The sequence below is a fragment of the Chanodichthys erythropterus genome, chromosome 3 (assembly GCF_024489055.1).
Source record: "Chanodichthys erythropterus isolate Z2021 chromosome 3, ASM2448905v1, whole genome shotgun sequence".
Taxonomy (NCBI): domain Eukaryota; kingdom Metazoa; phylum Chordata; class Actinopteri; order Cypriniformes; family Xenocyprididae; genus Chanodichthys; species Chanodichthys erythropterus.
This window is the reverse complement of record NC_090223.1, coordinates 48,976,640-48,994,357: the sequence shown is the minus strand read 5'-3', so window position 1 is coordinate 48,994,357 and position 17,718 is coordinate 48,976,640. Positions and strand designations below refer to the sequence as shown.

The 17,718-nt window shown below is 38.9% G+C and overlaps 1 protein-coding gene across 2 annotated transcripts; it reads left to right on the top strand.

The window, feature by feature from the left end:
• The first annotated feature begins 471 nt into the window (after positions 1-471).
• dhps (deoxyhypusine synthase) lies at positions 472-7,127 on the top strand. 2 transcript variants are annotated; one of them, XM_067376800.1, is made up of 10 exons: positions 472-561; positions 931-1,137; positions 3,577-3,732; positions 3,824-3,945; positions 4,027-4,123; positions 5,000-5,086; positions 5,169-5,274; positions 5,345-5,448; positions 5,535-5,660; positions 5,787-7,127. In XM_067376800.1, exons 2-10 carry the CDS (start codon positions 943-945, stop codon positions 5,880-5,882), a joined length of 1,089 nt encoding a protein of 362 aa, XP_067232901.1. In that variant the 5' UTR covers positions 472-561; positions 931-942; the 3' UTR covers positions 5,883-7,127. The 2 variants fall into 2 exon arrangements, with proteins under 2 accessions (XP_067232901.1, XP_067232908.1); XM_067376807.1 differs by lacking the exon at positions 472-561 and having other exon boundaries at positions 1,010-1,137; positions 3,581-3,732.
• The last annotated feature ends 10,591 nt before the right edge of the window (positions 7,128-17,718 follow it).

Below are 17,718 nucleotides of genomic sequence, written 5' to 3'. Positions count from 1 at the left end.
ATAGGGTTAGGGTTAAGATGAGGGTTTCGTTTAGGGTTAATTGCATGTAATTATGCATAATTTATAGTTATTACTACAGTAACTATATGTAACATTGTAACTATGACACTGTAAAATAAAGTGTTACCGCCACTTCTCGCTGTATTTTATTTTATTGTTTTATTTTATGTTTTACATTAGTGTTTTTAGGGTCACTGTATACTATATGACCAAAAATACACAAACATCTTAAATATATAAATCGTATGTTAATAATAATAATGATAATAATAAAATAAAATATTTTTATGATATATAGCCTACTGCTCATTGACAATTAACCATGATCTAACTGAAATGATCTAACTGTATTTGTACAACATTAACGTCACCCTGTTTTTATAGTACAGTCTCGGCATATCCATAAAACAGAAGGAGGTCACTTCGCGTTTTGTATTTAGTTTGTACCGCCGCGCTTGCCGTAGTTGTTTAGAACATGTGGATGCTCGAGTGTGCGGTGCTGTGAGTGTAGGTTTGTTAAACTACATTAACAAACCGGGTATTACATACTTAACAGCTGGGGTGAGTGGAATATTATTTTAGAGAAACAAATAAACAGAAAACAAATAGAATAGTTATTTATTTATCTTTGCGTTATGTAACACTTGAGATCAATTTTTGACACTTGAAATCCTGTGATCCAGCACTGCAGGGTCTAGTATGCCTTCAAACTGTTTTGAGTGGATAACATTTACATGATTTGTTGAAAAGAGCTGTGGTAGTATATGAATTGTAACATGGTCAAACCATCTTTGAATCTCCATATAAATACCATAGTAAATGATTATTGTAGTCATTCAGCACCAATGTTAGCTGTCTGTACCCTGGTAAAACTGTATTAAACTAGTGTGTATAGTAATATAAGTGATGTAAGGTGTTTTGTGGTGGTAGATCAGGCTGATCATGGCCCATCAGGCTCCCTCTGTGGCGAGGGATGCAGTGTTAAAGGAGAGCAGCCCTCTGCCGGAGGACATGCCCCAGATTATAGGTTATGACTTCAACCAGGGGGTGGATCATAAAGCCCTGCTGCAGTCCTTCCTCACCACGGGCTTCCAGGCCAGCAGTTTCGGTCAGGCCGTGCTGGAGATCAATAAGATGGTGAGCGACTGCTGCTCTCTCCTCTCACTAGCTCAAACATGGGTTGTACTTTATATAAAAAAGGCTTATATGCTGTTTTGGTGCTCAGAAACATTTCTTATTATTGTCATTATTATAATATTTTGAAAACAGTTATTGCTGCTTAATATTTTTGTGGAAGCCATGATGCACTACTATTCAAAAGTTTGGGGAAAGAAACAAAGAGAGAAATTAATACTTTTATTCAGAAAAGGATGCATTAAATTGATCAAAAGTGACAGTGAATTTTTAATGTTGCAGAAGTTTCCCAAATATTATGAAGCAGCACAACTGCTTTTAACGTTGATAATATTCAGAAATGTTTCTTGAGCATCAAATCAGCATATCAGAATGATTTCTGAAGGATCATGTGACACTGAAGACTGAAGAAATGATGCTGAAAATTCAGCTTTGATCACAGGAATAAATTACATTTTATGATATATTCACATAGAAAACAGTTATTTTAAATTGTAATAATATTTCACAATGTTACTGTTTTTACTCTCAAATAAACAGCACATAAAAGAATATACTATATATATATATATATATATATATATATATATATATATATATATATATATATATATATATATATATATATATTAAAACCCTTCAAAACAATGTGAAATGGTTTATCTAATACAAGGACAATCAGATACAAACTCTGAATACTTTTTGGGGGCCACTGTATATTCATATTTGAAGGTACAGCAAATACTAATAGCTATAAATACCATCATTTAATAACTTAAAAGGTGTGACTTAATAATAAAGGTACAAGTATTACAGAAACATGCAATTGGCATCACATACTCTGTACATCCAATCTGTTATCTCATAATCTCAGTGAGTCTTGTAGCTCTTAAAATCATACACTACAGTACACAGCATAAATGAGTACACCCCCTCTGAACAAATACAAAAGATGTATTTTCTTTATGATCACTAATACAATTCATGGAAAGATGGCAAAACTAAAACGTATTAAATATATACATAAAAATAAATAAAAACTGAGGAATATATGTCATTAATAGCCATAAAATAAGTAAATTAGCCAATTCTGTTTAAATGATTGCAGAAATGAGTACACCCTAGATTTAATTCAACAAATGTATAATATTCAAGCACTTAGTATGCCCTCCATAATTTTGAATATACTGCTCTGACCCTTCTTGGCAAATCATCACATCTGTCCTGTTTAACTCCTGGATGATGAGCTCCTTAAATGCCCTGATCTTTAATGGGGAGTGTTGCTCACCTCGTCTCTACAGAATCCCCCACAGGTGCTCAAGAGTGTTAAGATTGAGTGCAATACATGTCCACAGAAGCTTTTTCATCCTCATTGTCATGTTGAAAAAATGCCCAACAATGCAGGAAATGAGGAAACATCTTCTGTTTCAAGTTTGTGTATTAAATTACACAGTGGTGTGTGAATTCATGACAGCGTTGATAAAGCACAACTCCCTCACACCTCCAGCACTCATACATCCCTATATAAGAGCTTCACTACCACTGAACTTTACTGTGGGAACCAGGCACTTCTCACTGTACTCCTCCTCTAGCAACACCAGAACATTTTGGATACTGTTAGATCCAAAATGATTGATTTGGCCTCATGAGACCAGAGGATTGATTCCCAGACTCTATATTTTGTAAATATGGGCTTTGGAAATGGCTTACTGACTTTATTGTGCTTTGGCTACAGTAGGTAGTTCCTGTGAGAACAACAACCATGCATGTCATTTCTGCAGGCTGCATCTTACTCTGTGAGATAAACAGTCACTCTTTTCATAGCTTTTGCTGGCTCTGAGACACTCGCTTGGTATTTCTCCTGCTCTTTTTCTAAATCCCTCATCACTAAATGAAAGCTTAAAATGAAGGACTGATTATTACAGGGGCCTTGTCACAAATCTTAAAGTGTTACTTTTGCTATATTCACACTTAAAACAATGATTTGGTAATCCTCTTGTAGCACTGTCCTCTTTTGTGCTAAGAAATAAGTCTCCTGACAGTTCTCTCCCAAGTGCTTCCATTGTTGTCAGCATTAAGTCTGAGAATGATTCAGTGGCTATATAACACTTTTAATTGTCAAGAAATTACTTCTCTTTAAATGTTTTGGTTCAACATACTTACCTGTTGATCAAACATTGCCTTAAAGTTACACCAGAACATTTTTATTTAGTAACTTTTCAGGAGGGTGTACTCATTTTTGCTAAACAACATTTTATCACCTTGATAAGAAAATCTTACTTTCCTGAATAATTTTGACATGCTTCTTTGGTAATTGATTAAGCAGACTTGCTGGAACATTATATCTCTAAAGAACCCTAACATGTCTTCTAAGTGTATGCCCTGACATCAAGTGTTTGAGCTACAGCATTGCTTCTTTATGTGTGTCTGTGGTGTGCGTAGATAGAGAGGAGACTGGAGCCGGTGCAGGAGGAGCTCGAGGGCTGCGATGATTCACATCAGTCTGGTTTGGGATGCACCATCTTCTTGGGCTACACATCAAACCTGATCAGCTCCGGTGTGCGAGAGAGTATTCGCTACCTCGCACAGCACAGAATGGTACGACCACCCCGGTCACTTTGAATAAGCACTATTATGCTTTTTGTTTTAATTTAGGTGTGCCATTGTCTGTTCCATTTCATTTTTGTAGGTAGATGTGATAGTGACCACAGCAGGAGGGATTGAAGAAGACTTTATAAAATGTTTAGCACCCACTTACCTTGGAGAGTTCAGTCTGAAAGGCAAAGAGCTACGACAGCAAGGCATTAATAGGTAAGAAAACGGTTTCTAATTAGAGGATTGTGGTGTTTAAATGTATTTATTAATAAATGTAACTATACCTTTTCCTCATAGAATAGGTAATCTCCTGGTACCAAATGAAAATTACTGTAAGTTTGAAGACTGGCTGATGCCTATTCTGGATCAAATGGTGCTGGAACAAAAAACAGAGGTGAGTTATTTTATTTTATTTTATTTTACTTTACTTTATTTAAATGAGTAAAAAAAAAAGTTAAAGTGGTTAAATGTAAAAAAAAATGCATATTTTGGACCAAATGGTGCTGGAACAAAAAAAGGGTATTTTTTAATTATTATTAAATTGGGTTTTTAAATATTTGTAATAATGCCTATTTTTAACTAACTGGTGCTGGAATAAAAACAGTGGTGTGAAAAAAAAAAAAAAAAAAAAAAAAAAAAAATTTAAATTTTATTTGCTGTGGCCCACCATTTGGCTTGCATATTAAAGTTTGTGTGTGTGTGTGTGTGAGAGAGTGTGCATTATTGTTAAATGTTTTTTTTACATTTTATTTTTTTTAAATTAGGGTGTTAAAATATTTGTAAATATTTCATTATATATTTTTTTACTTTATTAAATTGGGTGTTTAAATATTTGTAAAAATGCCTATTTTGGACCAAATGCTGCTGGAACAAAAACTAAGGTGAATTTTATTTAACTTTTATTGGGATGGTTAATTATCTGTAAATTTGTCTATTTTTGACTAAATGGTGCTGGAACAAAAACAGGGTTGATTAAACAAATTTTTATTTTATTTTATTTGCTTTTCCTCAGCATTTGGCTTGTATTGGCTTTTTTGTGAGTGAAAATGTGCATTATTGTTAAATTGTTTTTACATTTTATTTTATTAAATTATGGTGGTAAAATATTTGTAATTATTTTTTTTTTATTTAATTTAATTTTGGTTAAATACCAAATAGTGCTACAACAAAAATTATTTTATTTTATTTGCTGTGGCCCAGCATTTGGCTTGCATATTAAAGTTCTTTTGTAAGTGAGAATATGCAGTATTGTTAAATGTTTTTACATCAGGGCACACACTGGACACCCTCCAAAATGATCCATAGACTTGGCAAAGAAATCAACAACCCAGACTCTGTGTACTACTGGGCCTATAAGGTAATGTTTGAATTAAAGACAAAAGTCAGCTTTATCAGTCCTTCCTCAAACTGAAATATTACTGATTGGATGATTGTTTCAGAATGACATCCCAGTGTTTAGTCCCGCCCTCACCGACGGCTCATTGGGTGATATGATCTACTTCCACTCATATAAGAACCCTGGACTAGTGCTTGACATTGTGGAGGGTGAGTCAATCTGGAGATTATTTCACAAATCGCATTTGTCATTTCGTTATGACAATTTTCTATACTTCAGATATTCGGAGGTTGAACAGCAAGGCCGTGTTTGCCAAGAGCACAGGGATGATCATTCTGGGTGGAGGTCTCGTCAAACATCATATCTCCAACGCTAATCTCATGGTAATCATATGAACCCAAAAAAGCACAATGATGCAGACTTTTTCCAAAAAGAAAAAATTCTCATGTTTTTTTTTCGTGGCTCTCAGAGGAACGGAGCAGATTTTGCGGTGTTTGTCAACACTGGGCAGGAGTTTGACGGCTCTGATTCCGGCGCCCGGCCAGATGAAGCTGTCTCTTGGGGAAAGATCCGCATGGACGCCTCTCCTGTAAAGGTAAGATTCATATGTTAGCATGCTCTTCAGTCACATCTGCCATATTCTTCTTATCTGATGTTGCCTGTTATAAATATCACATACATATGATGATCTGGTTAACTGTGCTGTTGTGTTTCTGTGCAGGTTTATGCTGATGCTTCTATAGTCTTTCCACTTTTAGTGGCTGAAACTTTTGCACACAACGCCAACAGGTTGATCAAGGAGAAGAAGAGCGATTGATGGTGCTTTTATCTTGCAAAACCTATTTAAACACTTTACCCCTCATCTCTCTCTTCCTATTTGCTTGTTTTTCTGTGCAGATGGTTTGAATGCTCTATTTAAATTCATAAAATCAAAGCTAATAGTCCATTGACATCAGTGTTTCATTTGTATGTTATGTAGAGGTTTTCTGTCATTTTCTGTCAGGTAAAATATGTTCAAAACAAATTTGCAAGGTTATATTTACAGTTGTTTCTTGAGTTCACTAGTTTTTATATTTAATTCTGTACCTAATTCAGAAGGTATAATGTTTGTTTTATTGTATTTCATCCCTCGTTTTGTTGAGTACTACTTTTATCTGCATGTTTGTTCTCTCCATTTTAAAAAAATATGGTAAATGTCACCATGAAGAGTATATTTATTCCATAACCTACATTACTTCCTTAGTACATGGCTGTTAAAATGCATGGATATGAATGGAGAGAGATTAAAGAATTTAAGAAAATTTCTGTGTATATCTCTTAATGTATGCATCTTTATTGTTCTGTCACTTTAAAGCCACCAGAGGGCAGTTGTGATTCACTACCAGTAATCCATCGGTCTCCCAGTCCCTACTGTACATTGATTTACTTCTTTTGGCCAGGAGTGTATAAACAGTTTATTTAATTACAGTGGGAAACTGTAGAGATTTATACTGTTTTTAGCTGTTCTGTGAAAAGCAGTAGTCGAGATGTTAACGGCATGTATTGTGATAACATTTGCTCAGCTGTAGTAAGTGTACAAATCAAGTGTTTTGACCTAAATGTAAATGACTTATTGAATGTCTTGGTTTTGTTAGCTTAGTTTCGAATTCCTTTTTACTTATCGCTGAAAGTTCAAATGTGCAATCTGTCTTGGCCTAAATAGTACCTATCTGAAACCTGCATGCAAAGCCTGTCATTGTCTCGTTTTCGTTTCTTGTTTTCTTCTTCTTCTTCTTCTTCTTCTTTTTTGTAGGTCAGTTTTCTAGGTGTATTCAAGTACATGCAACATGAAACTGAAACTCGTTTAAATATGTATATTGTTTGGCAGAATGGTTTTTATTTTTCTTCATTTTCACATTAATGCATTTAGCAGCCACTGCCAACTTGAGTTCAGCTTGGAATGATAATAATTCCTGCGGCGGAATAATGATTCATAAGCTTGCAATTCAGTATGATTCATTTGGATAAATACATGAATGGACAACATCAAGGAAAAAATATCTCTACTAATGTTGTACACTACAGGGAACCTTGTTATTAAAGGATAAAAATAAATACTTTTTATACAACTCAATGAAAGAATACCTTTTAATTATATAAGAGTAAATAGGCTATATAATGGATAGCCTATGTAATAAATTGTTTTTTTTTTTTTTTAAGCGAAATGCTTCTCTCTAGAGTAGGCTACATTTTTCTTGCTAACTAGAGTTTATGGGCACAGAATTACTTTTCTGAGGTAGCTAATGTGTAAAGATTAGGTGACATTGTTTAAAAGCTGTTTTATTGACTTCCTTAAGGTCGAAACGCTATATTTGAGTTGTAGGCTTACAGTTTCTTTCAACATACCCTCGGATGTTCATTCGCGTTCATTTCGTGCCACAACTAACGTTAGTAGTAAAGAGGGAGTGATGAAAAGTTCACGCGCGCTCCCGTCGCGCCACATAAAAGAGCGCCAAAACGGTATTTATAGTTTGAATTTCTTAAAAATAAAATACAACTTTAAGTATTTGTAAGCTGACACTTGGTTTTATATCAAAAGTGGCCTTCACTGTCTTGTCTGTCGTCAGTTTCACTGCGTGAGAAAATGGAAGTGCGACATGAGAACAGCGTGAGTGTTTGCAGCCCTGATATATTCATCCTATATTTCATTTGTTGCTGTTTGTTTCAGTATGCCAGCACACTGAATTTTAGCTGATCTTACCCAGCAGCACATTAGGCTAAATTCCAGTAAAACATTACGGATTTCCATTTTCCCCATTATAGTCCCATTTGGAAATGCTCTCCTGCTCTAAGTGTTTGCTTTACTGGGATGAATGTTTATTAAAGTCCTGCAGAAGATGAGTTGTGTGTTGCACTAGAGACATGGCTTTTTCCTAACCCTATACAATTTATTATGTGTGTGGAAGGATTTATCAGGAGGAAATTTACACAAAGGCTGTGAACGGAAAAGTATGTGCACCAGCTGTCTTATATAAAGTCCACCTTAGTCCTGATGCCCTTTTTAGAAGGTCTGGAAGATTTAATAAATACTTGCATAGCCATTATCATTCATAAAATTATAAATAAATGTAAAAGTTAATGATTTACGCCAAACTGAACGTCATTCAGAGCAAATATTGATTTATTTCTTCCAAACAATAAACATCCGCATTCTGCACTTCCAACTAATTCTCTTTGAATGTGTAGATAAACAGAAGGAAGGTGTAAAGTGCAGGGTTATTCATATGTGGGTTGGTTTATATGTTGTGTAGTGTGAGAATATCTGCTCAGCCACCTCATTTTCTTATCTGACGCTCTGTTTACCTGTTATGTTCCCATGGTGATCCCCCCACCCCACTACTTCATGTCATCACAAACCTGCAAAGGTGTCATTTCCTCTAATAGGAGAGCAAAAAGACGCCGCTGAAATGCGTTAAAGGGGAAAGCGTCCGCGAGGTGACTTTAGTTAACTTAATAACGTGAGAAGTTCCCCTTGGTTGTCCTCCTAGAAACAGGAAGTGCGATGATGTCAGTGCGAACACTGACGCAGCCATCTGCTCGCGCTGACGGACGGGTTTCTTCGTTGCCATAGAGACCGCTTTAGTGTGAGCAAACATCCGGCGCTCTTGTTGTCCACATGAGCAGCAGCGGATTTACATGATTTAACATCAGAGCTGTCCACACCTGGACTACAGACTCTCATGAATGAAAGCCCTGATGAATGTGTGGCCTCGCTCATTCATTATTATATAAAAACGAATTATATAAAAATGTATGCATAAACAATACATACAAATTATAATGCATTATATAAATATATATATTTTTAATTGTTCTATATTAAATAATTTTTCACGTTTTTTGCAAAAAAATAAAAACAGCTGAAACGAATGAATGAATGAATGAAAAAAAAACCCAGCTAAAATGCCCATATTTATATATTTTATATATTATATATTTATATATTAAAGGTGCCATAGAATGTAAAATTGAATATACCTTGGCATAGTTGAATAACAAGAGTTCAGTACATGGAAATGACATACAGTGAGTCTCAAACTCCATTGTTTCCTCCTCCTTATGTAAATCTCATTTGTTTAAAAGACCTCCGAAGAACAGGCGAATCTCAACATAACACCGACTGTTACGTAACAGTCAGGATCATTAATATGTATGACCCCAGTATTTGCATATACCAGCCCACGTTCAAGGCATTACACAAGGGCAGCCAGTATTACCGTCTGGATCTGTGCACAGCTGAATCATCAGACTAGGTAAGCAAGCAAGGACAACAGCGAAAAATGGCAGATGGAGCAATAATAACTGACATGATTCATGATATCATGATATTTTTAGTGATATTTGTTAATAGTCTTTTCTAAATGTTTCGTTAGCATGTTGCTAATGTACTGTTAAATGGTTTCTTACTGTATTCACGGAGACAAGAGCCGTCGCTATTTTCATTTTAAAACACTTGCAGTCTGTATAATTCATAAACACAACATCATTCTTTATAAATCTCTCCAACAGTGTAGCATTAGCCGTTAGCCACGGAGCACTATCAAACTCATTCAGAATCAAATGTAAACATCCAAATAAATGCTATTCTTACATGATCTGGTATGCTGCATGACGAACACTTTGTAAAGATCCATTTTGAGGGTTATATTAGCTGTGTGAACTTTGTTTATGCAATGTATTATAGAGTTGCGAACTTGGGGGCGGGGAGCGCGAGCATTTAAAGGGGACACGCTCAGAAACGGCGCATTTCTAATTATGCCCTAAAATAGGCAGTTAAAAAATTGATTATTAAAAAATCTATGGGGTATTTTGAGCTGAAACTTCACAGACACATTCAGGGGACACCTTAGACTTGTAGTACATCTTGTGAAAAAGCATTCTAGGGCACCTTTAATATATTATGTATGTAAGGTTTTTTATTACTATTGTTTTTTTGTTTTTGTTTATTTGTATATTTTATATTTAAATTTAAATAATTTTTCATGTTTTTTTTTTTTTTTTTTTTACAGAAAATGAAACCAGCAAAAATATAATAATTTATATATTATTACATGATGTATGTATTTTTTCTTTTTAGAAATTAATTTTAATTAATACAGTTTTAGAGGAACATGTTTGCAGGTATTGTTTGTTAATGCAGGCTGCTGTATCTGCTGCAATTTATCAAGATTATTCTTAGAACTGATTTCTAAACCAACTCAGATCAACTCAGACCAAAGTTCCTCTTGTGGCTTGGCGATCAAACATTGAAATGTCTGTATTTGTATGTATTGTATGTATTTTCGTTTCCATGGTCACTTGCTGTATTTTCCAATTGTTTGGCCCTCAGTCGCAGCTGGAATAAAAATGAAAGCCGTTGACACATTTCACTGTTTACCGTTAGGGGAATTTCACAGAGAATTGAACGTGACATAGAAGCAGAAGAGAAATGATGAGCAAACAAAAGGGACAGGTGCTGAGAAGTATCTGAAAAATAACACTTACGACATTCTTTTCTAAGTATAGACTGAACAGAAACATGACGTTCTCTGCAATGCAAATAGCCTACAAAAAACTATGTTCACAAACAGCTGTCTGTTTTTTATTTCTTCGGCCCTCATTTAGCTTTTCCATGAAGGATATATGTCAGGGGTGTCCAATTCTGCTCATGGAGGGCCACTGTCCTGGAGAGTTTAGCTCCAACCCCAATTAAACACACCTGAATCAGCTAAGCAAGGTTTTTAGGCCAGTGGCTTTGTTTAGGCATACAGGAAACTTCCAGGCAGGTGTGTTTTGGTAAGTTGGAGCTAAACTCTGCAGGACAGTGGCCCTCCAGGACCAAGCTTGGCCACCCCTGATATATGTGATGCTGCCTTTCGGGCCAAAATGAGATACCTGTCTTACAAGACACAATATTCATATCGGGAGTGCACCTATGATGCCCTAAAATACTGCCTCCACAGGCAGTTTATTTGGTGTTGGAACAGAGCCACAGTTACTGTACATCCATAGAGCAGTTTTGGGATATGCTGGATCACATAGTGCGTCTTTGAGAACGGTCTCATTGGCTTTATGTGTCAGAGCATTTATTATTCTGCTCAAAGCCATTTAGCTGATAACTTCAAGATAACTTCTAGTATATGGTATATATTCAGGAACCATCATTTATTCACCCTCGTTCCAAACTCGTAAGACTTTAATTTATCTTTGGAACACAAATAAAGATATCTTTAATGAAATCTTTCAGATTTCTGTCCATAGAAAGCTACGCATCTACATCTTTTACACTTCAAAAAGGTTCATTCTCATGTTACGCAGCACGTTTGAGCTTCATCAAGAACCAATGAGGTTCATTCTTGTGTGTTACGCGGTACATTTGAGCTTCATCAAGAACCAATGAGGTTCATTCTCATGTTACGCAGCATGTTTGTGCTTCATCAAGAACCAATGAGGTTCATTCTCATGTGTTACGCAGCACATTTGAGCTTCATCAAGAACCAATGAGGTTCATTCTTGTGTGTTACGCGGCACATTTGAGCTTAATCAAGAACCAATGAGGTTCATTCTCGTGTGTTACGCGGCACATTTGAGCTTCATCAAGAACCAATGAGGTTCATTCTCGCGTGTTATGCAGCGCATTTGAGCGTCATCAAGAACCAATGAGGTTCATTCTCATGTGTTACGCAGCACGTTTGAGCGTCATCAAGAACCAATGAGGTTCATTCTCGCGTGTTATGCAGCGCATTTGAGCTTCATCAAGAACCAATGAGGTTCATTCTCGTGTGTTACGCGGCACGTTTGAGCGTCATCAAGAACCAATGAGGTTCATTCTCATGTGTTACGCAGCACGTTTGAGCTTCATCAAGAACCAATGAGGTTCATTCTCATGTGTTACGTGGCACGTTTGAGCGTCATCAAGAACCAATGAGGTTCATTCTCATGTGTTACGCGGCACGTTTGAGCTTCATCAAGAACCAATGAGGTTCATTCTCGCGTGTTACGCGGCATGTTTGAGCTTCATCAAGAACCAATGAGGTTCATTCTCGTGTTACGTGGCACGTTTGAGCGTCATCAAGAACCAATGAGGTTCATTCTCATGTGTTACGTGGCACGTTTGAGCTTCATCAAGAACCAATGAGGTTCATTCTCATGTGTTACGTGGCACGTTTGAGCTTCATCAAGAACCAATGAGGTTCATTCTCATGTGTTACGTGGCACGTTTGAGCGTCATCAAGAACCAATGAGGTTCATTCTCATGTGTTACGCGGCACGTTTGAGCTTCATCAAGAACCAATGAGGTTCATTCTCGCGTGTTACGCGGCACGTTTGAGCTTAATCAAGAACCAATGAGGTTCATTCTCATGTGTTACGTGGCACGTTTGAGCTTCATCAAGAACCAATGAGGTTCATTCTCATGTGTTACGTGGCACATTTGAGCGTCATCAAGAACCAATGAGGTTCATTCTCATGTGTTACGCGGCACGTTTGAGCTTCATCAAGAACCAATGAGGTTCATTCTCGCGTGTTACGCAGCACGTTTGAGCTTCATCAAGAACCAATGAGGTTCATTCTCGTGTGTTACGCGGCACATTTGAGCTTCATCAACAACCAATGAGGTTCATTCTCGCGTGTTACGCGGCACGTTTGAGCTTAATCAAGAACCAATGAGGTTCATTCTCGTGTGTTACGCAGCACGTTTGAGCTTAATCAAGAACCAATGAGGTTCATTCTCGTGTGTTACGCGGCACATTTGAGCTTCATCAAGAACCAATGAGGTTCATTCTTGTGTGTTACGCGGCACATTTGAGCTTAATCAAGAACCAATGAGGTTCATTCTCGTGTGTTACGCGGCACATTTGAGCTTCATCAACAACCAATGAGGTTCATTCTCGTGTGTTACGCGGCACATTTGAGCGTCATCAAGAACCAATGAGGTTCATTCTCATGTGTTACGCGGCACATTTGAGCTTCATCAACAACCAATGAGGTTCATTCTCGTGTTTTACGCAGCACATTTGAGCTTCATCAACAACCAATGAGGTTCATTCTCGCGTGTTACGCGGCACGTTTGAGCTTAATCAAGAACCAATGAGGTTCATTCTCGTGTGTTACGCAGCACGTTTGAGCTTCATCAACAACCAATGAGGTTCATTCTCGTGTGTTACGCAGCACATTTGAGCTTCATCAACAACCAATGAGGTTCATTCTCGCGTGTTACGCGGCACATTTGAGCTTCATCAACAACCAATGAGGTTCATTCTCGTGTGTTACGCAGCACGTTTGAGCTTCATCAACAACCAATGAGGTTCATTCTCGTGTTACGCGGCACATTTGAGCTTCATCGAGAACCAATGAGGTTCATTCTCGCGTGTTACGCGGCACGTTTGAGCTTAATCAAGAACCAATGAGGTTCATTCTAGCGTGTTACGCAGCACGTTTGAGCTTAATCAAGAACCAATGAGGTTCATTCTCGTGTGTTACGCGGCACGTTTGAGCTTAATCAAGAACCAATGAGGTTCATTCTCGCGTGTTACGCGGCACGTTTGAGCTTAATCAAGAACCAATGAGGTTCATTCTCGCGTGTTACGCAGCACGTTTGAGCTTAATCAAGAACCAATGAGGTTCATTCTCGCGTGTTACGCGGCACGTTTGAGCTTAATCAAGAACCAATGAGGTTCATTCTCGCGTGTTACGCAGCACGTTTGAGCTTAATCAAGAACCAATGAGGTTCATTCTCGTGTGTTACGCGGCACATTTGAGCTTCATCAAGAACCAATGAGGTTCATTCTTGTGTGTTACGCGGCACATTTGAGCTTAATCAAGAACCAATGAGGTTCATTCTCGTGTGTTACAGGGCACATTTGAGCTTCATCAACAACCAATGAGGTTCATTCTCGTGTGTTACGCGGCACATTTGAGCTTCATCAACAACCAATGAGGTTCATTCTCGCGTGTTACGCGGCACGTTTGAGCTTCATCGAGAACCAATGAGGTTCATTCTCGTGTGTTACGCAGCACGTTTGAGCTTCATCGAGAACCAATGAGGTTCATTCTCGTGTGTTACGCGGCACATTTGAGCTTCATCAACAACCAATGAGGTTCATTCTCGTGTGTTACGCAGCACGTTTGAGCTTAATCAAGAACCAATGAGGTTCATTCTCGTGTGTTACGCGGCACGTTTGAGCTTCATCAAGAACCAATGAGGTTCATTCTTGTGTTACGCAGCACATTTGAGCGTCATCAAGAACCAATGAGGTTCATTCTCATGTGTTACGCGGCACATTTGAGCTTCATCAACAACCAATGAGGTTCATTCTCGTGTGTTACGCAGCACATTTGAGCTTCATCAACAACCAATGAGGTTCATTCTCGCGTGTTACGCGGCACGTTTGAGCTTAATCAAGAACCAATGAGGTTCATTCTCGTGTGTTACGCAGCACGTTTGAGCTTCATCAACAACCAATGAGGTTCATTCTCGTGTTATGCGGCACATTTGAGCTTCATCAACAACCAATGAGGTTCATTCTCGCGTGTTACGCGGCACATTTGAGCTTCATCAACAACCAATGAGGTTCATTCTCGCGTGTTACGCGGCACGGTTGAGCTTAATCAAGAACCAATGAGGTTCATTCTCGCGTGGTACGCAGCACGTTTGAGCTTCATCGAGAACCAATGAGGTTCATTCTCGCGTGTTACGCGGCACGTTTGAGCTTAATCAAGAACCAATGAGGTTCATTCTAGCGTGTTACGCAGCACGTTTGAGCTTAATCAAGAACCAATGAGGTTCATTCTCGCGTGTTACGCGGCACGTTTGAGCTTAATCAAGAACCAATGAGGTTCATTCTCGCGTGTTACGCGGCACGTTTGAGCTTAATCAAGAACCAATGAGGTTCATTCTCGCGTGTTACGCGGCACGTTTGAGCTTAATCAAGAACCAATGAGGTTCATTCTCGCGTGTTACGCGGCACGTTTGAGCTTAATCAAGAACCAATGGGGTTCATTCTCGCGTGTTACGCAGCACGTTTGATTTTAATCAAGAACCAATGAGGTTCATTCCCGCGTGTTACGCAGTACGTTTGAGCTTAATCAAGAACCAATGAGGTTCATTCTCATGTTACACAGCACATTTGAGCTTCATCGAGCACCAATAAGGTTCATTCTCGCGTGTTACGCGGCACGTTTGAGCTTCATCGAGAACCAATGAGGTTCATTCTCGCGTGTTACGCGGCACGTTTGAGCTTAATCAAGAACCAATGAGGTTCATTCTCGCGTGTTACGCGGCACGTTTGAGCTTAATCAAGAACCAATGAGGTTCATTCTCGCGTGTTACGCGGCACGTTTGAGCTTAATCAAGAACCAATGAGGTTCATTCTCGCGTGTTACGCGGCACATTTGAGCTTCATCGAGAACCAATGAGGTTCATTCTCGTGTGTTACGCGGCACGTTTGAGCTTAATCAAGAACCAATGAGGTTCATTCTCGCGTGTTACGCGGCACGTTTGAGCTTAATCAAGAACCAATGAGGTTCATTCTCGCATGTTACGCAGCACGTTTGAGCTTCATCAAGAACCAATGAGGTTCATTCTCGCGTGTTACGCGGCACATTTGAGCTTCATCAAGAACCAATGAGGTTCATTCTTGTGTTACGCAGCACGTTTGAGCGTCATCAAGAACCAATGAGGTTCATTCTCATGTGTTACGCGGCACGTTTGAGCTTAATCAAGAACCAATGAGGTTCATTCTCGCGTGTTACGCAGCACGTTTGAGCTTAATCAAGAACCAATGAGGTTCATTCTCGCGTGTTACGCAGCACGTTTGAGCTTAATCAAGAACCAATGAGGTTCATTCTCGCGTGTTACGCGGCACGTTTGAGCTTCATCAAGAACCAATGAGGTTCATTCTCGCGTGTTACGCAGCACGTTTGAGCTTAATCAAGAACCAATGAGCTTCATTCTCATGTGTTACGCGGCACATTTGAGCTTCATCAAGAACCAATGAGATTCATTCTCGTGTGTTACGCAGCAGGTTTGAGCTTCATCAACAACCAATGAGGTGCATTCTCGTGTGTTACGCAGCACGTTTGAGCTTAATCAAGAACCAATGAGGTTCATTCTCGCGTGGTACGCAGCACGTTTGAGCTTCATCGAGAACCAATGAGGTTCATTCTCGCGTGTTACGCGGCACATTTGAGCTTCATCAAGAACCAATGAGGTTCATTCTCGTGTTACGCAGCAGGTTTGAGCTTCATCAAGAACCAATGAGGTGCATTCTCGCGTGTTACGCGGCACGTTTGAGCTTAATCAAGAACCAATGAGGTTCATTCTCGCGTGTTACGCGGCACGTTTGAGCTTAATCAAGAACCAATGAGGTTCATTCTCGCGTGTTACGCAGCACGTTTGAGCTTAATCAAGAACCAATGAGGTTCATTCTCGCGTGTTACGCGGCACGTTTGAGCTTAATCAAGAACCAATGAGGTTCATTCTCGCGTGTTACGCGGCACATTTGAGCTTCATCAAGAACCAATGAGGTTCATTCTCGCGTGTTACGCAGCACGTTTGAGCTTAATCAAGAACCAATGAGCTTCATTCTCATGTGTTACGCGGCACGTTTGAGCTTCATCAAGAACCAATGAGATTCATTCTCGTGTGTTACGCGGCACGTTTGAGCTTCAGCAAGAACCAATGACGTTCATTCTCGTGTGTTACGCGGCACGTTTGAGCTTCAGCAAGAACCAATGACGTTCATTCTCGTGTGTTACACAGCACGTTTGAGCTTAATCAAGAACCAATGAGGTTCATTCTCGCGTGTTAGGCGGCACGTTTGAGCTTCATCAAGAACCAATGAGGTTCATTCTCGCGTGTTACGCAGCACGTTTGAGCTTAATCAAGAACCAATGAGCTTCATTCTCATGTGTTACGCGGCACGTTTGAGCTTCATCAAGAACCAATGAGATTCATTCTCGTGTGTTACGCAGCAGGTTTGAGCTTCATCAAGAACCAATGAGGTGCATTCTCGTGTGTTACGCAGCACGTTTGAGCTTAATCAAGAACCAATGAGCTTCATTCTCATGTGTTACGCGGCACGTTTGAGCTTCATCAAGAACCAATGAGATTCATTCTCGTGTTACGCAGCACGTTTGAGCTTCAGCAAGTACGAATGAGGTTCATTCTCGTGTTACGCAGCACGTTTGAGCTTCATCAAGAACCAATGAGGTTCGTTCTCGTGTGTTACGCGGCACATTTGAGCTTCATCAAGAACCAATGAGGTTCATTCTCGTGTTACGCAGCAGGTTTGAGCTTCATCAAGAACCAATGAGGTGCATTCTCGTGTGTTACGCAGCACGTTTGAGCTTCATCAAGAACCAATGAGGTTCATTCTTGTGTTACGCAGCACGTTTGAGCTTAATCAAGAACCAATGAGGTTAATTTTCGTGTTACGCAGTACGTTTGAGCTTCATCAAGAACCAATGAGGTTCATTCTCGTGTTACGCAGCACGTTTGAGCGTCATCAAGAACCAATGAGGTTCATTCTCATGTGTTACGCTGCACATTTGAGCTTCATCAAGAACCAATGAGATTCATTCTCGTGTTACGCAGCACATTTGAGCTTCATCAAGAACCAATGAGGTTCATTCTC